Below are 25,965 nucleotides of genomic sequence, written 5' to 3'. Positions count from 1 at the left end.
TAATTCAGTGACTGGCAACAGCACTGGCTTTGGTGACTGTTTATCCAGAGTCTAGACATTTTATATGAGGTTGCGGCCCCTTTTTGTGTTTTATAAGGTAGACAAAAACACCTTTTTTGTTCTTGTGGTAACATAACAGGTGCATTGGCTGTGTGCTGTTCTGCCACACAATCTCCAAAATAAGCAACCTGTTGGCAGTTTATCTGAAACTATAGTTTACAAAATATGACACAAACGTATCAAGCACTACCTGTGGAATGGAGTAGTGACTATTCCACATGGTGGTATGTGTATTGTTCAGTAACTCAGCATCACAAGTATAATTCAACAAGTATAAGCTTTCATACACAAGCACTGGTTGGATAAACTGGCTTTCTTACAGTGTTTAAGAAGATTAAGTGTTGTTTTTTATTCTCTGGTCTGAATTTTGGAGAGGGACTCTAGTCCAGAAAAAAAGGGAATATAATAAAATGTCTCATAGCAAGATCCATATAAAATAGGTTTTCATTGGAAAAACTAGATGGAAGTGAAGATATGCAATCCACCTCCTTTTGAAGCAAGTTTGCAGAAAATTTGCCGCAGTGCTTTCTGAGTTAAAAATAAGATCAAAAGCTGGTAGACTTGAGAAAAGCTAGCCAAATGATGGGCCCATCAAGAAGTGTGCTGACTATGCAGATCCCAACCAAACAAAATATGTAAACACAAATTTAACCTCCAAATCTGTGAACAATTCCATTGACTTCCACGGTGAGCGAGTTACTGGGTCAACACCAAGTATGCAGCATTTTGTAAGAACAAACTTTGTCAGTCCATTTACTGCCTGCTTTAACAAGTTATCTGGGCGAGTTTCCTTCCTTTGGCTCCTAGACCCTTTGGACTTATGTTCTGTATTGTGACACCAATAGCTATGAACAGCCAGTCTCTGAGGGCACCGTATGTCATCAGCTCCCCTGGTGCGAATGGATGCAGCACCCTGTCACCTGCAATAAAGACAGTTTGCAGTCATCTTTATCGCTTGTGGATTAAAGATGCTAAAGTGTACTGGTACATTTTGCATTTCTTTGTGGAACAGATCATTTGAGATGTTACGCATTCAGTCCAAATCCATGAAATATTTGGTAGCAGAGGTAGAGATTCTTTTTTTATGTTTTGTCTTTGCCTTTTTTTTTTTTTTTGGAATAATTAGTATCTCTGCCTAAACTTATAAAATGTCATTTCATTCAACGTTTAATAATTCCCTGTGCCAAGCATTGTTAGGCAGTCAGTAGTTCAATAAGACAATGTTTAGACAGTGAAAATCAGTGTAAAATGCACGTGCAAAATTGCAGACTAGGCTAAATTTCTGTTTATATTAAACACATAAATAATAGATACAGTTGTTTGGATTATGTTTTTCTTGTGTAACACATACAATTAATGCTCCAGCTTTTGTGTGGAATAGGCTACACAGATATATTTCCTATTAATATATTCAGTTCATAATGCTTTTTAGGAAATCAAGTGTCTGTGACCAAGGAATCTACATAAAGTGTGTTGATGTGAAGTTTATGTGACAATGGTAATGGAGCATGTTTCCCATTACAGATAAGAATGCTTAATATTTATATAGTGCTTTCCATTTAAAAAGCATTTTAGAAACATTAATTAGTGCAAGCCTATCAAGGGAAAAATAATCTGAGAGACAGATTCCTATGAGTGAGAGAAACCTTGGAAAGCAGTAATGCCAAAATAGACTTAAAAGTAGTAGCTGACAGCAAATTAAGCATGAATTTAGAATACTAATTTGACAGCAATAAAGACCAGTTCCATTTTTTCCTGCATAAGCAGAGGTCTCCTGTCACTTGGGAACCAGAAGCCTCATTAGCAGAAATATACTGATGGCTGAAGGGATGGAGAGAACAGCATACACAGTAAAGGAATTTGGAGCCACAGATTTACAAGGAGCGAGTTAAGTTAAATATATTTAGATTGGTTAAGGGACAACAAAGGAAACATTTGATAATATTTGAAGGATATCAACACAAAGCAGAGAATTTAATGTGAGAAATGGGATTAAGAAAGATGAGTTGAAATGAAAGAGAGCTTTCGAACAATATATTAAAAAAATTGTCAGTTTTATCCGTTGGTTTGCAGGATAACATTTCCAGAGAAGAGTGGAGCTGCATCTCTTGGTTCATTTAAAACAGCGCTGCAAAAATACCAGTAATGAGGAATAGTGCTTGTGCAGCAGGAAATAAATTATCTTACCTAAAATGCTAAATCCACAGAGCTTGTTCATCTTCACAATCCTTTGTGAGAAATTACAGATAAATTAATACCACTTGTCTAATGCTGTATTCTGGAAAACCAATGCAGACAGAGAAATGAGTTAGCATTTGCATGCAAGAGAGCCAGTACAAGAGCTAGATTTGTATACGGTGGTAGGTGCAGATACTGAAGTCTCTGGCAAAATTCTGGCAATTTTACTTGTCAGGACTTCCTGCCTCCCTGTCATACACTTTGTTTCCTTAGAAGTGGTTTACATAGATAAGGTATATTCTCCATTGGTGTTACCTCAGTTTCCCTGCTTGTGCTTCATGGAGTCATAGTTTGTTATGCTGAGCTGAGCTAAACTTGTTCATATGTTGAGGTTTCATCAAGGGTAGCAAGGTGACCAGTTCAAATGATCCTAATTTTGCTGAGTGGTGTCCCCATCCACCTTAAGGAGTAGTTTCTGCTGAAGTGAATTAATGTGATTGAAAAGCTCCCGTTTGGTCTGTGTAGAAAGAACCTTGCATATTTCGGAACATAGTGGCCTCTGACCAGGAAGCACACACAGATTTAAAAGCCTACAGTCTGGTCCTTTATTCACCTTGGGTTATTGTATCTCATGTTGTAATATCTTCTAAGGCTTGGCAATAATTCCATGTCAGTTTTGTCTTTTGGCAAGTAATAAGCATTATTTTCAATGGCATTGAAATTAATTACTTTTTTCTTCCTCAGTAGCATTATTAGTTGTTTTACTAGTGATGTCAGGACATATTTTTCATATTCTGAGAGCATGAATATGTGCTTCCTGTATTGTCTGATTCTGCAGTTCTCAAGTAATGTTGATGTATCAGATTGGCCATAAGCAAAGGGTACAGTTTTCTGAAGCACTGAAAACACTACAGAACCCAAATCTCATTGTTTAGACACTTAGGAACCAAAGTCCCATTAGCTCTCAGTGAGTCTGAAAGTATAGATAGGTGTCTGAGTGATCCTGTAAGCATAACACATAAACTGGTTTGTAAATATATTTAAAGCATACAGTAGGAAAGAAGAGCGCATTTGACTTCCTGTGCTGCTTCTCCTCCATCCAGGGCAGGGGAGAGGAGGGCTCTTCAGCTGTCATAAAGAGAACAATCCTGGCTGTCTCTTGGCAGCAGCAGCCAAAAGAGTAGTGCTAGGGGATTTTTTCAGAGTTTCAAACATATCATTTCATATCATGTACACATCTTTTGTAAGATCAGTACAGCTGACCGTATACTTCAGAGAGCCTGTTTATGTCTTTTCAGTGTGAGCATTTTGCACAACTTACTCTTCAGGTTTTTAACGACACCTCCTCATAGGAGTCATCTTCAGGCTCTTGTGGACTGTATTTGTAGCCCTGTGTAATGTTCAGTGCCTTTCTGGAGTTTCTGTTACTTTGTTGCACTGCACACTAAGGGGAGTCAGCCAGGGTGTTACTTTTAGGGATGCAGGAGCTGCAAATGCACCAGGGCTCAAGGGGCAGAGAATTGCAGGCTCCAGGCCACAGGTATGTGCAAGGCTGGCCAGCACTGGGGGCTGCCAAAGAGGGGAGCCATATTTTTGCCCTTATGCCCAGGTCCCTGGATAAGCATGTTAGGTCACTGGTTAGATCTATACTCTTAGGCCTGCAATGGAATAGCCTCCTCATTGCCCCCTCAGATCCTACGGAACTACTGTACTTGACAGGTGCGTCTGCTTGTTCAATATCAGATTTTTGTTCTGATTGGTTTTTATATTCTCAATCATCAGTTAAATCCCTTGTACTCTGTGACTGAGTACTGTCTGAGACGTTCATTCCGTACAGAGACATTCACTGCATGTTTGGGGGTGTTTCACCGCTTTTAATCTTACCGCAGTTTCTTGCTATGAAGAACATTGTTTTCAGTATGATTATGAGAGCCAAATTAAGACATAGCCTAGTGGAATGGGCCTGCAGCCAGAGTCCCTTCTTTATTCTTCATGTGTAAGATTCCAGTGCACAGAATTACAGAGAAAAGCTTCAGACCACTGAGGCCTCACATAGCTTGGAACAAGTGCTCCAAGAAGGAGAGTGCTATCAATTTTGAGACTTATTTCTTTGAGGGACCCCACCAATAACATTCAAGAATATGCTGTTAGAGAAGAAGAAAAGAGTGCAGAAGTTTTTGTCCACTCAAGTAAAAAAACCCTTGCTGCTGAGATGTACTCTGTTCTTGTCTCCTTCAGAACGGGTCTTTTTTCACATCCTCCCCGCAGTTATGGGTTAGAGACATGGCTCGGTGACATGCCTGAAGGTAGAGCCTTGTGACAATTCGCAGGGGATATTGCTTTGAAATTATGGTTTGATGTTGCCTAAATTTCTCCTGGAGACTTAACTTCTCTGGATTGCAACCAAAGATTCTTTCCTTTCTGAAACTTCTTCTATGAAAGCCGTGGATGACGACAGCAAAAGATTCAGTAAATTCATCCATTTAAATCTCAGTCATGCCAACATGATTGCAAGTTTGTACTTTGTCTGCTCTCAGTGATTTTAACAATGCGCATTCAGATTTCCCATCAACAGGATCTAGAGTGGAAAATAACAAATGCATTACTGCATATGCGTTGTGTTATATGCAAGCCCTAAGCTGATTTATTACCTTCACGTTTTATTCTCCGAGTTAAATTAAGTCCTTATCTTCTGACTTGGTGGTTTTCTTTCAGCTTAAGATGTTATTTCTTCTCTAATGCCTGTGGCTAAATGCACAAGAAATTAAATGGTAGGTCTTGCATAAGAGTGATTCCTAACAGATTCTATAGCGGTTTTCATTCACTGAATTCTAAAATCCATTACAAATGCTTTTTGATATTTAAAAAAGATATGCTCTGTGACTGATTTCCAAACTGTTCTAGTTTAAGGCTCCAGGGTCATAAGTTAAATTTGCAAAACTTTTTCTAATATTCTAAGAAAATGCTTTGTCTTATTACTTGACTAATTTCCTTGAAATGTTGAATTGTAGGATGAGGTTTTGTTTAAACAGCTCCAGACCATGCAAGCATTGTGTTAATGTGGATGATTTTAGGAGGAGTAAACTGTGTTCCAGTAAAAATATGGCAATAAAATTTGCAACCTTCAATTCTTCTTTGATCATGTAGATTCTTTGGGATTTGATTCCCAGCATTGCAAATTGGGTCAGTAATTGATAGTTCATTGTACTGCTGTATAATTCATGTTTTTTTGCAAAACCACAGCAGAAGCATGACTGCTTCCTGGCTAGGGTGAAAGGACTGATTAGGCAACAGGAACTTTGGATCACTGAACTGCTTCTTCATGCTGGGCTCTTACAGTCTTGGCAGGGCCCAAAGTCAGAGGAGTTTGCTATCCTGGCTCAGCTGTGTTTGCATCAACAGTAAGTGACTATAGCATAAAAAATAGTATCAGAGGGCGAGACAGTAGAAAATGAGGTATGTGGACCAAAACCAGAAGCAAGAGGAAGGAGGTTTGTTCATTCATAGGAATCTTTATAGAATCAGTCAATCAATTGTTTCATGCTAGGTGCTGAAAAATTAATGCTAGTGCACACTGGCAGTATTGAATTGCAACTGCATATGGAGAGCCTGGATGGAAAGAAGGAGAAACTGCTTAGTCCTTGGAACTGTGATAATGGAACATGCATTTTTGAAGGCCTTTCCTGCATATTGCTCTCTGAGATAACTGTAATCATCCAAGCACTATATGGAGAATGTATATGAGGAAGGGAAAACAGAAATAGAGGATTGTCTGTGAATCCAAATTTTTAATTATTCTATGAAATGCATCTATAAATAATCAAGCCATGGGAGATATAACCAACCTAATATCTTTATGCAAAATTAACACCAGCTCGTCCAACTGAGTTTAAAATGTGATCTGTCTTCATTTCAATGTTAATCCCCTTAAATCAAAAACCTGCATTTCTGACAATATCATCAGCACAATGAGACACTGTTTAGTAGCCTAAGGAAATAGTTATGTCTTTAGAATGAGCTTTTTGTGTGGGAAATCTGCCACAGTCACATTAAAGTATTATTGCATAGACCTGTAAACCAAGGAATAGTTTATGGTTCAGATCAAATCTGGTAAATCCTAACCTGGAATTACTCACCATTAGCTATGTTAGTGAATGTCATTTTCCAAAATCAGTTTTGTCATTTTGGATTATTTTCTGTGCACTATATGTCACTAGTGTTTATCTTGACAGAAACAAGACACACTCCTCTCTTTTAAAATATTAACTCTTTGAGTTGAAAAATAGCATGTAAAGATGAATTGGTATGATAAACATATGCAAAGTTATTTTTACATGTCCTTTGCAGTTCTTTTGGAAATTTTCATTAACTTTTAAGCCATGGCTGAATTGGACAATTGGAGGACTTGCTCCAATTAAATATATTTATATGTTAAAGTAGTATTTATAAAAATATAGAGAAAGGTATGTTTGATCATTTGATTTTACTAGATTCTTTTAATAAGTTTCCATCAGGGCAGAAGTTCAAGCTCAAACATTAAGTGATTAATGTACTGAAACTATTAGCATTAAGTAAAAGATTGTCTCAGAAAAGGCTCGTTATTCATCTGTCAGTTATTGGTTTAATATTTACCTTTAGATTCTATCTAGTGTATTTGCCCACAAATATAAGTTCAACTGTATGACAGAAATTGAGAAAGCAGAGAATAAAGGCTGTCCACACAGCAACAGATAGAACAATTCTTCTGTGCCTTTCTCTGACAAGACTCTTCAAAAACAAATTTAAGTCAGTGCTTACTCTGTGTTTTCTGTGTCTGGTAAACATATCAAATGTATGTGTGTCCTTCATATGTTAGACACTTCCCATTATAGGGTGGTATATCTGGTATGTTTTAAAGGGAAAATCAAGGACTTTGTTTTACAAAGAGGAGGACACTTTTAAAAGCTCAGATGCAAAGGAGAGTATCATCTGCATTTATAGTTTTTGGAATTGCCAAATTAACTGCTGCAAACATACATTTTACTAGAAATGATTAGTTCCTCATACATTTTTCCAGATAGACTTCAGACACACTGAGATACAGCACCTGGATGACACAAGACACAAGGTTCAGAGGCTGATGTTGGGTAATGGTAGCTGCTTCAGTGCTACACTGAGCAAGATGCACATGCTTGATCAAAAGAAGTCTCGCATGATTTTGCTGTGTGTTCCCTGCAGATCAGGACCAAGTCTGGCCCAGGTGCAGTATGTTGCAATATTCATAAATATTAGATGCCAGATTAATGCTGAACAGTGTCACATACTGTTCTGTTTTGTAAGCCTTTTTAACGTCTCTTTCCAAACATTACAGATCTAATTTTGAGGGAAGTATAACAGCTTTCTGACAATATATGTGGTTTAGTCACTAAAACACAGTCATGTCTAAGCAAGAGCAGAGCAGCAGTGATGATAGGAACATTGCACAAGAAATTTCAGAAAGGGCAATAAAGAATGCTAGCCGTTTTATATCTGTCGCAAATAAGAAAAATGCTGTATGTGGGCGAGTATAATTAGATCATTGGTTTATGAACCCAAAGCCCTATTTTCCCAACTTTTTTTGTAATTCCTACAGATGGATATTTTATGGATATCTCTGATTTGGCTGAAAAATATATTAAAAACATAGCCAGAAAACTCCCAAGTGGGAGCTTCATACATCTAGATTATTCCAAGGAGGTTTGCAAAGAACATAGTCTCATGAAATTTGCTCAGTAGCTGCCAATTTCAGATACCATGAGCTTGTTAGGCTTTAAAATACCCACTTTAAATAGAGGGCTCCTTGAATAGCTGTGACGCAGGGGACAATTTCAGGGGGTCTGTGTATCATAACAATTTCCTTAGACTTTTTGTGAAGGTAAGATATTGCAGGATTCAAAGACTGCTGGAGTCTAGAGGCTGCAAGGGTGGCTGAGCACCTACTTAGTAACCTGACGTCAAGATTTATTGGAAGATTCTGTTTCCAAATCTCCTTTTTAAGGTTGTTTTCTTTTTCTTTTGAATGGTAGAGTTGGAATCTGGCTTTGTAAAACACTTATCACTGCAGCATGCATTACTTATCATTGTGTTTTTTTGTAATAGTAACTTTGTTACCAATACTCTTGTCTGTATTATTTTACCCAGTGCTCTTTTCAAGATCTTGAAAAATCTTTGTTAGGGTTGTCATGTTCTTTGCTGGGCGTGTTCATTTCCAGGGTTTTTCAGAAGATTCTCTTAATTTACTATGACACAATGAAGCACTATTAATGCATTAGCTCAGCAAAGCCTTTAGTGATTCTGGAACTAGCTTCTACATTAAGGGAGTTCACATCTGGAAAGGGTAGCAATGCATCATCCGTTCGAGGTTCTGCTAGAGTGTGGTGTACACAACCTTTAAAGCCTGTTTCTGCCACCAAAAGCTGCCTATTTTGTAGCTGGCCTAAATCCAACTTCTCCCAATTTGTACTCAGACTGGATTTATGCCAGCCAGCTACTGTGTTCCTGTTCTCATCAGAGCCAGTGCTTGGATTTGGCTGTTTGGACTGCTGGAAGACAGGGGAGGAAGCAATAAATGAAATGCATGGAGAGACATGGTGGGAAAATAGGCAATTTTGGCACTCATTTGGGACAAACTGCATAAGCCACTGTGGCTTAGAAACACATATGCAATGCGACTATTCTAAACTTGTGCCAATAACAACTCCCTTTTACTACATAGCATGACGTCTGTTCACCTTTCTCCAGCCGCCATCTTCAGACTGCCAGTGACAGCTTCTCTATAAATGTGATTTTTTGTCCAAACTTGCCTTGCTTTGAGTGGTCCTCAGGAGACCCATACATTTCTTTCCCTCATCTGGGTTTGTAATACTTCGGTTTCTACTCATAGTACATACTGGAATAGGGACTGCCATAATATTGCTGGTGTAGGCAAAAATTACAAGAATCCATGGAGCAGCAAAATTCAGTTTTGTGGTGATGCAGAGCAGTGTCCCAGGTAGCATCTGCTGGTGTGCCAGGATGGAGCGAATCCCCTGGACCTTGTAGTGGGTGGTCATGGCCCTGTGGCTCGTCCTCCTCTGGGGCTGCTTTTACCTCCTTCAGATTATGGGATGAGGGGAGTTAGGAAGAGAATGGGGAGCCCTGAAGGCAGCTCCCTCAATGATGTAATACTACTGGACAAGATTATTCTCCATTTTTCTTTTTAGACATTTTAGTGGTAGAGTGGTTCATCAGGTTCAAGCCTTTAGGAGATCAATAAACTCCAGTGGAGCAGGGCAGTATCTCTGAGGGAATTCGAATCACCTGTGTTTTTTGCTTTAAAGAGAATTATCTTTGACTTCATTATTCTCTTTATCGATTTAATTCTAGCTCTTAGCCTTGTATTGATCTGGGCTGCTCACCACAGAGAGTTTCACTAGAGTTTTTGTCTTTTCAGCCAGTGATTAAAAGAAAAAAAAATTCTCATCTTTGAATTAAGCATCTTCTGTAAGGAGTGATTTCTAGGAACAGTCACTTGCATCAGGCCTAGTTTTATCACACTTCTGTTTTTTAATCTGTGATTGCTGACACTTAATAAACACACAGAAGTCCTGGGGATGAATGAACTCAATATGATAAAATAGTAACTTTCCTTTTCCTCCCCCTGCACCCAAGTCTTCTTTCCTGTTTTGAGCCAAGCTTCAAAAGAGTTGTCCTGAGGGTGCACGTAACACCATTTTTCAGCCCATTCTGTAAAAGGGAGGGTGGCTTTCTTTCTCCCTCTCTATTTCTGAAAGCAGACATATAGAAATCTTGCAAGAGGTCTAGTCTTTCAGGATTTTTAGCTCCATTTGGGGCCCTAACAAGATCTGTGTAGTTTTGATAAGCCTTAAGTCCAAATTCCAAGCCTTCTGAATCTGTTCATTTTTGTAATACTGGAGACTGCTCTGGGTTGGTTACAAGATGCAAAATAACATCGTAATACACATATTCTGTCTGGGAGCATGAGTATTTCTCTCTGCCTTGGTTTTGCAACAGCTTTAGTGATCAGTGAAGGTGGAATATTTTTTCCACTAAAGTTGACTTTATGGGTTGTTATTTGTTGCTTTCTACTCACTGACTCCTCTGCAACCTGTTCAGCTCCAGTTCAGGTTCATTAGTGACTGATCATTGCTTCACAGAGTATTTCAAATAGCAGGTAATGTAATAATCTACCTTCTGTGAGAGAGCTGCTTCCTGGTGCATCCAGTCATCATTAGTACTGATTTTCACCGTCGTATGGAGCTTCAGTTGAAGAGCTAAAGACTGAGTCGGCGTATAGACCCAGTGGCACTTTCTCGTTAACAGATGGTCTGTCGTCACTGTGGGGCTAACTCCAGTGGGCATTAGATGAAGCATGTGTTAGGTGCTGTCTTGTCAGTGCTACTGTCTACATCATACTTGATACAAATAGGGTTTAGATTGCACCTCATTTTGGCAGCTTAACATTTTTCATAATCACAAACCTCGTGCAACTTAAATGTGTTTGTGTGTAGAGAGCATGAGAAAGAATTGCTTTCTCTTTACATTTTGTTGTTACAGCTATACAGAAAATTATAAATATCTTTTCTTCTTTGCTTTTGTTATATCGGTAGGTAACTTGTCATTCTTGGCTTTGGTAATTGCTGGAGTGCTATTCAGTCATTTGTTCCACACTCTAAAAGATCTTGAGAAGTTCTTGAACATTTTTGTATGTTTTATAGCAATATTCAGTGCAAATGCTGCAAAGCAGCTGTAGGAAAAATCTTTAGGCAGATTATATTCTGCTGATAAATGGCAGCATTCTGACTGAACCTAATGACTCATTATATTTTATTATATCATTGTTTCCTCCACAACAGAACATTTCTCTGGCTTCAAAAAACAGAAACAATTGATAAAGTTTAAATGAACATGCTTCCCAGACTTCTGAAATTTCTAGCTCTCCCTGCTAAGGGCCACAAGGCCCTTGTCAGATTTTTTCTCAAAGTAATATCCAAGAGTGCAAGATGGGTTCCCTTCCTGAAGAATTGCTGTGACATGACATATAATTTTACTGGTGCATCATGTTGTGTTTCAGCATCATGCAGTTAAGTGGTCTGTTTCCTTGGTCTTTTTGCATTCTCAACAGAAAATGGCTTACAATCCTTTCCTTCTAGAGTAGAAAAAATTTAAACTCTAAAGAATTACATTAAGCTTGAAACTTGACAGATTGACAGTACCAAGCCCTCACTGTAACTGCTTTCATCAGTTCCCTCCAGATTCAGAACAAGGTTTTATTATTGTTGCCTGAATATCTTATTACAATTAGCAATACCAAGTATGAAAAGGTAGAATGGATTCCTCTTCTTATAGCTTATGGTGGAAAGCTGGACTGTAAATTAGTTTAAGAGCTCATGTTGGTTATTAAACAGCCTCAAGGTTTCCCAGTTTGGTGCTTTGGACCAAATATCTCTCTTGTATCAGAATTTTTGCGAGGATCAATATAAATTGTTTATTTCATTCATGTTACAAATGTTCTCACAGTTTAAAAACAAATAGAATGAATAAGTCAAGGTCTATTAATTTCTATATTGATTGTCTCATACGCTTTATATTCAGAGAGGTACTTAGAAGGAATGCTACGTACCTGACAGAACAAAGCAGGAATGATTACACGCAAAGTGAAGACACAGATAGCACTGCTGAAACCTAAACAAAGAGTAGGATGTTAAATATTGTGTCCTGAGCCATGCTTTGGGTTTCCTGCTTCTGGTTTGTGTCAAAACCTAACAGCATGTAAAACGAGGAGTCTTGTTTATTTTTATTTTACCACTAGGTTTAAAGGATAAAAATCAGTCTTAATAAATGGCCATCGATTTTGGAATACTCTCACTAGTGAATCCAGAGATGTCTGAGAGAAAAACAAACTGTATATTCTAGATATGGATTAAACATACAGTCCACTGACTTCCCGCTAAGTTTTGGGAGGCTCATGTAGGTGTGCTTTGTACAAAAAACCTGTATGAAGCTAAATGAAGCCAATGGGGAAAGTCCCGTGAGTTTTAGAGAGCTTTGGATAGTCCCTAATGTCTAGATTTTTTATGAACAGATCTATATTCTGTAACAGTCAAGAGGGTGTGTGACTATATTTATGTGTGTGTGCGTGTGTGTGTGTACACAATATAGTCAATTGTTATATTACATACTGTTAGTAATAAACCTCTTCTGAAGATTCACTGCAGGATTAGAGCTGCCCTGTGCCAGGAACTGCAGCGTACCTTCTGCTGTTGCTGCAACAAGTAAAAGAGGGAACTCATCGCTCCTCATAAAGTGAGCCCTCAGACCTACAGGGTTTCCATAATACCATGTGCGATCTTTTAAAACATGTCAATTCCTGAGTCTAACTGTGCTGTGAAAGAAGCTGATTTTATTAGAAGAAGAGCTAAGTTAAGTTTGAACAATTCTGAAAAATTTTTTTTTTCCAGTGCTGCTAAAAATGCTTTCTGTCTTCCAAATATATTAGGAACCTTTTCAAACAGCCATTTTTATTTATAATAATGCTTTAAAAAAAAAGTTTTTAAACCAGTAGGGCTTTTAAATTATTTGCATCTGTTTGTACTATCTGAACTGATCTTTCTGATTATGAGAATTTATGCAAGGGCTGAGGCAGTATGTGCTATGTTTTAGGTGGGAACTGCTCACTCTTTCTTTTGTAAAGATACATATTTCAGACAGAAAAAAGATTCAAAGTGTGGGAACTGTCACAGTCTTAACTAATAGAAGACAGTGACTTCCCTGGGATTTTGTACTGTAAAAGTACTATTGATTCTTATTTATTCTCTGGAAAAGAAAATGGAGGCATCAAATGAGGGAGTGTACTTGAAAAATGTCAGTTACCCGTTTTCTGTTTCCCACTGCTGCAGGGTGGATAAAACCAGATGGGTTTCCAATAAGTGCTCCTGATACTAATAACCTGAGACTCAAGTGTAATTACATTTTCAGTGATTCATCTGTATAGCACCCTGGGTTATTTTACATAGACAGCATCTGTTTCACATGTACACCATGATTATTCTATCTGATTGACATCTGCATTCTCCTAATAAAGTCCCAGTTGCCCACCTGTATGGTGCTGCCTTCTTTCTTAATGCATTTGTAAGATAAAATATCCTTTAGAGCACCATGCTGAAAGTCACAAAACGGCAAGCCAGTCTAAATTTGTCAGTAGCAGCACCAGCACAGTTATCAAGGCTCTCTAAAGATTAATTTTTTTGAGTTAGTGGTTTGAATGTTTGTTTGAACACCAGACTAGTACAAGGAAACTTTTGTGGAGCTACTTCAGATTTACACTACTGTATCATAACTGAAAATAAAATCTGGCTCAAGCTGTATAACTGAAAGGGCTTTGTAAAGAAAATTATTGTACTTTGGTATCAGATCAATTTTGTCATGTTGCTTTTCCTATTTATTCTATTCTGTGTTCTGGTCTATGTTATTCCTATTCCTATACATTACCTGTGGAACTCCTTCAAGATGTTGGGAATATTAGAAGCTTACAGGGGCTCAAGGGGAGAAGGGACCAATTTGTGGAAGAGAAATCTACTGAATGTCACTAAATGCACAGAAATTAGCTCTGGCTCAGGAAGCTTTTGAGCTGCAAATGGTCGGAGACAGAAAAGGCACTTAAGAGAAGTATTATATGAGCTTGCTCTTTCTTGTACTCTTCAAAGAGCATCTGCTTTTGGCCACTGTTGGAGACAGGTTTTGGGGCTAATTTGGAATGACCCAGGACAGTTGTTCTTATGTTCTGTTTGTCTGGTAAATTATCTTTCTCATTACCTGTTTTAGATTGGCTGGTGTAATTCTCATACAGGGCAATATGTGCCTGTTTTTTCTTTTCAGAACACCACTGATTTCAGTCCAATGCAGGTCACAGTGACCAGAATTGCAGAATGTTTTGTTATGGTTTGAGCAAAAATGGAAAAAAAAAAAATTCTGCAGGTGTCCATATATAGTGTCAAGTACGACAGTGCTGAGCAGGCCTGGACTATGAAGCATAAGGTGATCTCTCCGAATAAGGGTGGTGGGAACAGTGGCAGGGCGGGCTGAAGGAGCTTGACTGTCTGACACCCACAATATGCGGTCTCTGGGTTGTGTTAGTCCATTAGGTCTATGGCCTAAAATCACTCTGAGTCCCTGTTCTTAGCTTCCTGTCTCTGAAGGCCTAGAGTCTGAGCAGAAACATTTGGCAAAGGGACTTGTGGAATACAGGCTTTCTAAAACTGGGCCTATATTCATGCAATAGCAGTAATTGGAAAATTCCATTTAAAATGCAGTGTTGGTTGCTGTCTTTCAGCTTGCCATGCTTGTAAATTCACATCTTGTAACTCCTGTCCATTTGTCATCTTAGTTCCTTTTGCAAAACTTTGATGGGTGGCCTGCTAATGTGGAGACAGATTTCGACTGGTTCCCATTCTGCACTCCTCTCCGTTTGACCTTTGGGGCAGATTTTCAGCTAGCCCAACTCATTCTTAGTCGGTTGGGTTGTCTTGATTTAATACCAGCTAAGCTTCTAACCTTCATTACTGTAACCCTGGGGAAAGTCCCTCCATGAATGCATGAGCTGAGACTGTCCCTAGATTCTGGTACAATGTGTATGAAAATTGTTATACCAGAAAAGGAAATCTCTGAAATATAAGGGCTAAAGAAACTTTCTATGAATTTGACCACTTATGAAAAAGAAGTAGAGAGGCTTATTAGGGAGAAGAAACCCTGGTTTATATAAGAATTTTGTGAAAGAAGCACACAGGGCCAGTCCAGTCATCCTGGTTAGTTGGGGTTTTGTTGTTTTTGGAGGTAGGACAACCTTTCTTAAAAATCTTATAGTCTAGACTCTCCTGCAGCAAAGAGTAATGACTTGGCTATTTGGTCTATTGTTAAATGTTCCTGGTATATAGTACTTAGTGCAGATACTGCTGCCTAGGCAGACACAAGGAGCAAGAATGGGTCGAGAACTGGGGTTTTGGAGGAGAAAAAATGAATCATTTCAAAGTGACAAGAGAGCATGTTTGTTCTCTCTGTCTTATAGGAATTACATCCTGAGTTGCAGATCATTCCTGCTTTCTGTAGTAAATGGAGGATATATTTTGAAAGTGGCTTCTTTACTCCACCAAGCAGACATTCTGTGATGCATGTGTTTTCTAAAGGGAAAGTTGTTAAAGCATCTTAACCACATGTCCAAGGTAAAAAGAAGCATTACCAGAGAGTTAACAAGTTCGTTAGTAAAGGCCAGATTCTTAGGCCCACTTTTGTTTGTTTTATGCACCTCCAAAGTAAGGAATAAGCTTGGTGCTAAGTGAACAAAGCTGATGACTTTATCCTGGGTTAGGAGACATCTCAAGGATGACTAGGATGTGATGAAACAGGCGAGGAAAAAAAACCTGCTATTTTAGTCAGAAAATAACAGTGGCTGTTGCAGTGTCCAGCTCTGTTCTGTCTCAGCCACCTGTATCTATTTTTACTTGTTTCCTCATATTTTCAAAAGGCTGGATGTGCAGTTGTCCCCCTCCCCCTCCCCCCTTTTTTTGGTTCTGCTGTTCAAACATGTTTCAGCTCTCACAGGTGTCATTGCAGGTAGTGATTTGATCTTAAATATCAAAGGTTTGATCTTATTTCAGAAAAGTATGAATGATTTCAGATCTGGGACTGGAGAGAGGACAGGAGGAACACAGGAGAGATTGAATGGGAGCCAAGAGACAGCAAAAGATGAAGCACAATTATGACTACTAAAATAATTTTAGATTCTATACAAACGTTGGGGGGGGGGAGGTGGGGAAAGCCTGTTATGTGTTGTCTGCTCTGCCTTAATTTGTACCTGCTCCTGATTTATTCAATTCACTGCTTCCAGATTAACTAAGAGCTCCATGCTGATGTGTCTATGTGCATTTTGTTGTTAGAAAATATGTACTTAAATCATATTCATATATTGTACTGATCCAAAGCAGCTTTCTGCAATAAGCTGATTAAAATGAATAATTCAAACCTGCTGAGCAAATCTATGGAACCTCGCAATGATAGGTTTCTGTCCATGCCCAGGTATATGTGTGGCAACTGTTCAGCAGGGAGAAAAGCTTTGTTTAATTTGGTTGTGGGGTTTTTTTAAAGATCATTTTTAGGATTACTGCCCATGGATTTCCTACATCCTTCTGACAGCAGGATCTTTTTAGATATACCTAGTTATTTTGTAAAGATTATCAGAGTACCTTAGTCCAGTATTAAGAGAGGACTTTTCATTATATGAACACTGGGCTAATCCATTTTTCTTTAAAAATGACCTTATTTAATTTTATTAATTTATAAAGTTGTGGTTTTCATTCCATGGCAGTCAAAGTAGAGAATCACATCAGAGAGTCATAAGCTGAGGCCTTAGTTCAGGAGAGTTTGTAAGCATGTGCTTAACGTTAAGAGTGTGTTTATCTCCTATTGAAGTCAGCAGGATTTAAACAGACACTTAGAGCCTAAATAGTGGAAAGGAGAGAGTGGAAAAGCCATGGAAGACCTGCAGTGCAATTTAGGTTTCAGAATTGCTGGATTTCCTGCACTTGTTTTTGTGATTGGATTCAATATGATTTGCAATTGTAGCTGCCATCTCCAGGTTTGGGTTGCCAGTGAAAAACAAGATTATCCTGTTATTAAAAATAGAACAAAAAAACAACCTGTGCTTTGATTGGTAGGACAGACTTCCAGGTCTTTACTAAAATGAGATGGAGTAGTGTGCAAAAAGGCAGGCTCTGTGGCAAGGCTGGGTGCTAAATAACCCTTCCCCTTCCATCCACCCTCTGCCACTTTGCATCGCCTGCTGGCAATCGCAGTTTCTACCCCTCCTGTGATCTGGGGACAACAACCTGAGGAGCACAAGGACTTTCATTTCCTACATGAGAAGTTGGTTCAAGGATTTGTATTTGCCCCCTTAGGTCTTTGGATATTGATTATGACCGTCGTGAGAGGAGAAGGAAGAGTTAGGGAGAGAAACAGCTCCACAGGTTTTACAACCTGGAGAAAGGTCACAACACAGTTTAGCCAGTGCTGGAGTTATATAAATGAATATGTGATTGATAAGTGCTTAATGACTAGTTATGAAAAATGGCATTTAACATTTGTTGATGAATTTGCAATTCACTGAATTCTTGAAAGGTCTTGACAAAATTCCTAAACAAACTACCTTTTCCTTTACTGTATACTCTTGAAGTTAAGATTAAGAGATTGATTTGTCTTTTTTCCCTCTGGAGGCAGTGGTGTTAGTGTGTTTCTCAAAGTGAATGTGATCTAGTTTGTTTAAGTAAGAAGGAGTTTAAGTGGAAATGAGCCACAGAAATGCGTGCTACTTGTCTAAAACAAACATGGTTTAGACTTTTCCTTTTAAGAGATATCTATTACTACATTTTTATGTAGATCCTTGTTAGTAAACATCTGCAAGTGTTTTTGATTAGATAAAAAAGATCCAGAACTATATTTATATCACTAAACTGGTATGTTCTTTTTAAATGAGTAAGAACCTGCACCTATGCCAACTGAATTTAATGGGAAATTTGCAACTGCACGGATTCAAGTCCTTAAAAAAATTGCTGTGAGCATTGTTCATTTACATGTCTATGCAGCCATTTTAGACGTTATGCATGGTTTTCTGAGCTTTTGTGGATCGTATGTTTTATATGACTAACTAAATAGAGCGGTGATTAATAATGTTAAGAGCTGATCTGGACCAGTCATTAGAAGATATATCATTAAGAGATATATGGGTATCTTCTTAGTTTAGCAGATTTGTTTGCGAGTTTATTCTTGCTGCAATGATGTGTCTATTTCTGTCAAGTTTAAGTGATTCTTAGATCACTTTTCTCCCTCTGAAGGATTCCAGGATGATACTTAAAGAACCTTCTATAAGCATAAGTCAAAAATAACCTTGATCTTGAAAGTTTATTACTCTAGAGAACAAAGAGTGGTACTTGCAAGGGCTTAAGATAGTGTTTAGCAATTGTCCTGTTTTTTGAAGTTAAGCTTTAGGTTTTATTTATTGAGAAAATTCCAGACTTATCTTGCTCCACAGTGGTTATGAAGTATGCAGGTGCAGTTTGGCTTTTGGCCGGAGGTAGAAGCTTATTAAGGATCATTGATTCCCTGGCTGAACATTAGATTTGTGGTTACTGCACTGAAAATATTTTTCATTAACAATGTAATTGAACAAGCTTATTACTATCTGTCTGCTGACCTTTACTGGGACTAGACTGTTTACTTAATACACTGAGTGTATGAAAAGGCCACCCGGGGAAGGTTCTCTAAGAGAGACACAGACAGTCTTCCTTAAGCTGGAAATCATTTCTGCAGCCATTTCTTGAGTACTTTTCTCTAGCCTCTGTACATCTGCGTAGGTACAGGTACAACCCAGACTCTGGCGATCCAGAGTCTTGATTATGACCGTTGTGAGAGGAGAAGGAAGAGTTAGGGAGAGAAACAGCTCCACGGGTTCATTTCTGTTCAGACCATTGAAATCTACAAAAAAATATTCAGTATCCTCACTAACAAAGCTTAGGGAAGAGTTTACCAACTGTAATTTCAGATTGTGATGGTGATTGTAGCGAGAAAGTTCTTCATGATTCTTGGTCTGGGGTTTACATTTTGTAAGATCAATTGGAATTATACGGCTTAGTTCTCAAGTCATTTCCAGGAATAAATGCCAGAATAGACCATATCTGGTAAGTGAATGCTAATAATACTGCCAAAACTAAACCCAGCTCTTGAGCTTTGTTTTTTATTTTAAATTAAATTTAAAAGGAAAATACTTTTATGATTCACCTTATATTACAGCCAGCAGCATTGCTCTAAAGGAGTATCTGATCATGTTTTAAATCATGTGTGTTTTCAACTTTATATTTTTAAATTTTATTTTTAAAAAGAAATTCTTGATGCATCTATTCATGTGAAAGGTTTTCTTCCCTCCTCCCTTAGACCATTTCTTTTTCTTTTCATGTTTGAACTTTTCTCTTTTTGGCCAGTAGCCATAGGCAGTCAATATGATGCCTCCCAAGAACTTACACCATGGGGAATCAGTTATTCTAGGCCAAGGTTTTAGGTATAGCCACAAAGTCTATGAAGTTTTCACCTAGGCCTTTACTCAAAGCTCCTATTGTAATCCTTCCTTAATAATGACTGCTGATGAGCACCTTTCTTTTGAGGTCATTCTGTGAAGACAGTGTTTATACAGCCAAGACAGCGGATTGATGATAAATCAAAGAATCCGAGTATTTCCCTTGGGATAGACTAAATATATCGTCTCTGGAACACAAATGTTGCTCTGAGCTTTGTTCTGTCAGTCATAAAGTGACTGTTACTGTTTGAGATTCCTCATACCTTTGTTTTCAATGTTAATACTATATAATACTATAATGCTATAAAGACTATCCATTTTCTGTTTATGAGCTGCTGCTGCCACCTATTTTTATGATACTGAAGAAAGTATATGTCCGATTATATTCTCTGTTACTATGTTAGACCAGACTGAGGGAAGAAATTCACACTGAAATTTTCAGTTTTTCTCTAAAGACTGCTACACATCTTCTGGGAGAGCTGAAATCTCCTCTTTTAGGAAAATGTCGGCTTTTGATCTGAAGTGATTCTTTTAATTACCAAAGAAGAATGAGGAAAATAATGTAATGGTCCAAGGACACAAGTGTGCCTCCTAAGTTAATCAAGCTTTTTAGGAAACTCTTATATCTGTGTTAATTTATGAGACTATTTCTCTTTTCAAATCCCATGACAGTTGCTTGAGCACAAAAACTTCAGTAAAAGTGTAACCACAACTTGCTGGGCTGCATATACAAGCATATCTAAGTACAAGAACCTTTCACTTTTCTTGCAAGGAATACCTCAAGATGAACAATTCTGCTAATGTTGCAGCCTCTGACCTGATTTTGTTTCAGAACAACTAGAACTGTTTGATTCTTTTGTCACTAAAAAGCTGTTTTTAATCATATCATTTGTAGCAGTCACATAAGAATTATTTTCTACTTCATACTCCTTCAGAGGCATTACAGAATGGAATTGGCCATGTACTCCAGCAGCAATTGTGTTATGCAGATCTTCTCTGGGGTCTGTGGGAACTCAGGAATAGTTACATCACTTGAAAGACATGGGACTGGTCTATCTGTCCTCCTGCGAAAAAGGTGTTGCTTTTTTTCCCAAGCTATGCAAAGCCATTATCCTGCATGGCTTTGAATTACTTTACTGTTTAGTTAAGTCCTGTGTTGCGTATCTTCTGTTTCTTATGGTTCATACTCAGCTGTGGAAAGAAATATCAAGTAATGTAACCACTTTCTTCCAAATCTTGGGCCAGAATCTCAGCTGGTGTAAGTAAGCAGAGCTCCACTGACATTATTAGTGCTCCAGTGATTCACACCAGCTGTGGATCTAGTCTTCCATCTTAATTTATGAAGGGCTTGAACTAAATGTCAGGAAATGTGAAATGATCTCTTATAGTCAGCAGTTCTCCAGATGTGTTAATGGAGTTTAAGTTTACCAAAAGGCAAGACTTCAAAAAGTGATCCAACAGAAGAATAAACTTTCAAGGAGAATGCCTTACTTACAGGCTTTTTGGCAAGAGAGGGCAATACAACTCACTGCAATTTAACGAAATGATCTTGGTTATACAGCAGGATATGGTAATACAGCTTCAGTGAGAATCCAAGATTTAAAATAATTTCACAGCACAAAGCAAGCTGTTGGCATGTAATGAATAATTGCCATGCAAATATGAATCACCCAGTCTTAAAGCCAAAATCAAGTTGCTTATGAATTCCACGTAAGGAGTCTAATGCTTCCACTTTGCAAGTGTGGTTGGGCTCATTCACAGACACAGTATTACAAGTTTTGGAGATTAAATGAGGACTATGTTGTTACAAGAACACAGAAGTTTAACAGTTCTAGCTGTGTAAAGTTAAAACTCACCAGTGATTTGGCTCTTCATATTGAAGTATTTTATAGATCTGATCTACTGTATAGTGTTGAAAACAGCTTACCCAGTGAGGATAAAACTGTTGCTGACATTGCCATTTGTAAGCACTGTCAGGCTTGCTTTTCAAAATTAGAAAATGCTGAAATAGGTGAAGTCTCAGTCAACAAATCTGAGGTCACATAAGTGTCTTAGTATTATGCCTATGCGCATAGTACAGGACAGTGAAAGATTCCTAAGCTGCTCTAAAAAAGACTTTCAGCACCTGAAATAAACTGTAGTGGTACAGATGTCTTCACAACCTAATTTACAGGCTGGTAAGACCATTTAGAATTAAGTAAAATGGTCTGTGGGCTGCTCTACACTATGTCATTCAGGTATGTTCTCAGTGGAGACATAATGCTTTAGACTGACCCAGAAAGGTAAAAGAACAGTGTATCTTCAATAAATGAAGTTGAACATCACACTGCATTGGGGTAACTGTACTTTAAAAAACTAGTGTATCAATAAGTTGATTGCTAGCAATCAGAATAGCTTTGAGTGATCTGACCCTGCTGACCAGAGGTTATTGGCTAAAGGTCAGATTTTGGCAGGTTTACTTTACAGTTAGTCCAAGTGACTTTTGATGAGGCACATGTCTATCTAAATGTCACTGCATGTCAACCGAAAAGACAAAGTCCTTGGACATGATTTATTCAGGCATGAAGGAAAGCATTTTGAAGAATTTCCAGTGATAGCTAGTTAGATTTCCAGAGAAAGAGGTGATCGTTGTCTGAAAATACAAGCATGTTGTTTTCAAAGGAGTTTACAGAACTGGAATTATAAATAGAGTGGTGAGAAAATCCTTCTGAATATTGGAGAGCTGTTAGGAAGTCACAGCATCTGAGATCCAGAACTTACAGGGCTTTTGCTGATTCCCCAGGAGCATGGGGGGTGCCACCTCTAAATGAAAATCATTCCCCTGGTCCACAGCAGAAAGCATTATAGTGAAAGCGCTGAACCTCCAAAGGTTTCATAGCTTCTGCCAGAAAACTTGAAGCCTAAGAAGCTATGAATCAGATAGTGGCTGGGGTCTTAGAAAGCTTATTACGTTTTGGAGATTTCAGTGTTTTTAAAGCAACTTTTGTTTCCCAGAGCTTTATAGTTAGAAAGGAATTTTGGAAAAGTTGTTTGTGAATCTGTATGAAGCCAAATTTCAAAACAGTGATCAGGAACCTTGGATTTGACTAACTCTGGTCACAGTTATGGAGCAGATGAAAGCAAATGCTTGAGTTAGTCTGGAAATTAGGATTGCTTTTGAATGTCTCATTATACTAAGCCCTCACATGGCAGCATTTGAAAGTAACACTTCTTCTGTCTAGTTCTTTTGTTCCTTGTAGATGTTGTGTTGGCCTTGATAATATATGAATTTTTCACCTTCTTTCTGGACTACAGCAGTGGAAGTTGGGCATGAAGCCATCAACCCTTAGGAAATTCCAACTAGTCCACAATCCTACAATACAGGCAGCTACAAGCACACGAGGTCTGTTTTCTACTTCCTATACTGATTTCCCACAGAATACCAAGTCAAGATCAAGAGACTGGTTATTTTCAAAGCAGCTAGTTATCTGGGCCCAGAATATCATGTCCTCAAGAACTCCAGTATCTGTGATCAATAATGCTTCCTCCTAAAGTTCACAAAAATAAATATGTCTATGCAGGATTCAAAGACTTTTTTTGGATCCTGTCTATAAATATAAAATTAATTCCCATAGGGGCTGGAAGCTATTGCAAAAGTCACAGTCTTCTGAATTGCAAGATGCATCTCCTTGCCTTGTCTTCCAAAGGAGAAACAGAGTTGAGTTCATCAGAATCCTACCTCAGAGAGAGAAGAGAAACAGTGAACATGAGCACTTGACAGATGCCAGGAGCTCATGTAACAGAGAGATGTTCAAACAATCTATGACAATGAGGACAGTCGAATAAGTGCTGTATAGGACTAAATGATGCAGAGTAGCATGTCATTCAATACAGTGGATGTCTGATTCTGGCCTGAAGTTTTCTGATAGGACTCTGTAGTGTCCAGTTATCTGAGACAAACCTGCATCTTGGCGCACGTATATCAGTGCATGACAAGTGCTTCTATTTGCATACAGTTATAGCAAATGTAAACATAGCATGTACAGGTGGAGGCCAGGGATTTGTAAGTCTAGAAGTTGCGTGCATGTATTGTGGAAAGATTTTCTACATTTGCCTTTGTTTCTTCTGCTCTGTTGTTTGGAGAGAAGCTTGTACCGTTGGGGCATGGGCCTCTGGGACAACTTAGTAGACTCTTCATATGCTTACACAGCAAGCTGATGGACAGCAGATGTACATTTAGCACCACAACAAAGAGAAAGAGCAGTTAACAGAGCATCATCCTGTGTAGTAGCAAAAGACCAGATCCTTTGTATGTCTTCTGTGTTTGTCCTACTCTCCTTAGCTCTCCCTGTGGAAATTGCGGGTGAAATGGTCATTCTCAGTGTTCTGAAAGTTGTAACAAAATAGCTGGAGCCTTGACATTTATAAACTGAATTTCATCTGTTTGTTTTGCCATTGCCATCTCATCAAGTAATTAGGTCTTACAAAGAGCACTTTTCTCTTGTATGTAACCTTAACAAAAAGCTCAAAATACACTATTAAATGGTTACCTTGTCTGTGTTTATGTTTGGTTTGTTTATATCCATATCTAAATTTGTTTCAGATTGGTGTCTTTGCTTTATATTTCCAGACCTGATCTTGCCTCACAGAAGACATCAGGCAAGCATTCCCCGGATGTGATGTCTCTCGAAACACTGGAAAACACGTGTGAGCCAGAGGACCTCTTTGATGACATCTAACTATTTGTTGACTGAGAAACTGAGAGAATAGAGCTCCTACTAGACACAAGCTCTAAAACTTAGAAGGCTTAGTTGTAGACACTAAGATGAAGTCTTTACTGTAAGGTTGTATTTGACATGTGTGCATTCTTCACTCCACAGTTGCAGACCCTTGACCTGCTGAGGCTTGATTTGTGACAGCCTTGAAATCAGTTCAGCTGGTCAGCCTCTGTGTAGATCTTTTATCATCTGTATATTGGAAAAGAGAGCATCACCACAGCATTTTTACATCCTAACAATCTTTGGTTGCTGGTCATATTCAGGATCAACTGGTTTCCAGATGTCACCAGAGAATAAGTCAGACATGAAGAAGACTTAAAGCTACCACTGTACTTACCTTGTATACTACCACTTTCTTGTGAGAAGCTTAGATGCAGTCTAGCTAAATCATCTTCAACTTTGATTGGGATGTCTTCAAAAACTGAGTTTAAAATGGTATCATCTGAAATGAAACATCCAAAGAAATGTCATTTTGCTTGTTACTTGAAGATTCTCCGAGGCATTATGCATTATAAGGTGTATTCTTGCTTCTGGGAGTAAAATGCTTGTAAAGTCAATACTGAATCTCTTTTAATCTTCTGTAGAAACCCATAGCCCTTAAAATGGTTATTTTTGATACTTCATTATTTTTTCTTAAGGTGATTTATGAAATAATAAAATGCAATCTAAGTCATCAATTTTGTTTTTATTTTACTTGCTCAGGTGCTTTATGTGTAAAGGGACTAGTTAGCAAAGTGTGTTAATGCCTGACCCCTTCCTACCTGAAACTGGTGCATTTGTTTATATTGCGGATTTAAGGCCTTGTCAGAGAAAAAGCTAACGAAGTGTATTTACCTTCAGTGGTCAAAATCAAGTGTGTAGAACTAAGCACATACGTCAAGTTTCTGTTATGCAGTTTTAAGAGCCTGAGTCAATTCTCATTTAAGGCAATAGGAACCAATTCTTCCATGCCAGAAAGGATGTGATCCAACAAGAGTTTTAAACATGTGAGTAATCCCATTGAAGTTAGCAGGACTATGCAACATAGTATTGCTTCTGTGCTCTATGGCTTGCAACAGTCTCTGGAAATTACTTGATATTTTTGAAATGTCAGCTTATTTAGGCCCTGATTCTGCCAACATTTAAAACTATACTTAACTAAAAGCACCTGTGTCAGTATTTGCAGGATTGGGGCCTCCTTTAAAAACCTAAATAAGGATCTGGGAATATTAAATTTAAACATTCCTTTCTGAAAAACATGGTCACAGCATTTTAAATTCACAAAGGGCTTTGGGACAATGTTATAAATCACACAGTAAAAACATAAATGGCCAAAATATTTTGCTTGCTACAAAGGCTTTGTGCCTGAGAAATGACAGGACCACAAAAGACCTATTCATACAACCATTCATAGACACTGCCTGATTTAAAATCTTCCAGTGCTGATCTGACAATGCTTTCAGCAAAAGCTCGTATATAGTTTCAATTTTAATGTGAAAATATTCCATGACTTAAGCTGAAATAAAAGAGCTTGGTTTAATTGTGCCTACAGCAGAAAATGAAGGTAAATGGAGCTGAACATTGTGGAAAACTCTGCTTTCAAGAAACCATTGGTTTTCTAATAATAAAATGTTATTATATAAATAGCAAATGTTACACTCAATTGGCATATGTAGTAAATCCTGAATGAATGTTTATTCTTTTCTCTTTTTTTAAGGTTTATAGAATCAAGCCAAGAACTGAGCAGAAAATGATGTGATGGTGGACATACCCTGGACTGTGTGAGCACAGGTGTGTCATCTAGTAAGGGTAGCCATGGTACTGAGCCAGTTTCCAGTCAGCTGAGACTGTTTATGT

At 38.1% G+C, this 25,965-nt stretch overlaps 1 protein-coding gene across 6 annotated transcripts in view; it reads left to right on the top strand.

Moving 5' to 3' along the window:
- The window catches only part of XRCC4 (X-ray repair cross complementing 4), a 196,245-nt gene extending 171,439 nt beyond the window's left edge, over window positions 1–24,806 (top strand). For all 6 annotated transcript variants that reach the window (XM_067316288.1, XM_067316286.1, XM_067316289.1 and 3 more), the window contains one exon: window positions 23,982–24,806. In XM_067316288.1, coding sequence (XP_067172389.1) covers window positions 23,982–24,090 — 109 coding nt within the window. In that variant the 3' untranslated portion in view covers window positions 24,091–24,806. The remainder of the gene's footprint in view (window positions 1–23,981) is intronic.
- The last annotated feature ends 1,159 nt before the right edge of the window (window positions 24,807–25,965 follow it).

The sequence above is a fragment of the Apteryx mantelli genome, chromosome Z (genome assembly GCF_036417845.1).
Source record: "Apteryx mantelli isolate bAptMan1 chromosome Z, bAptMan1.hap1, whole genome shotgun sequence".
In the NCBI taxonomy this organism is placed as follows: Eukaryota; Metazoa; Chordata; class Aves; order Apterygiformes; family Apterygidae; genus Apteryx; species Apteryx mantelli.
Note: the sequence above shows the minus strand (reverse complement) of the source record. Positions and strands in the feature narration are given on the sequence as shown.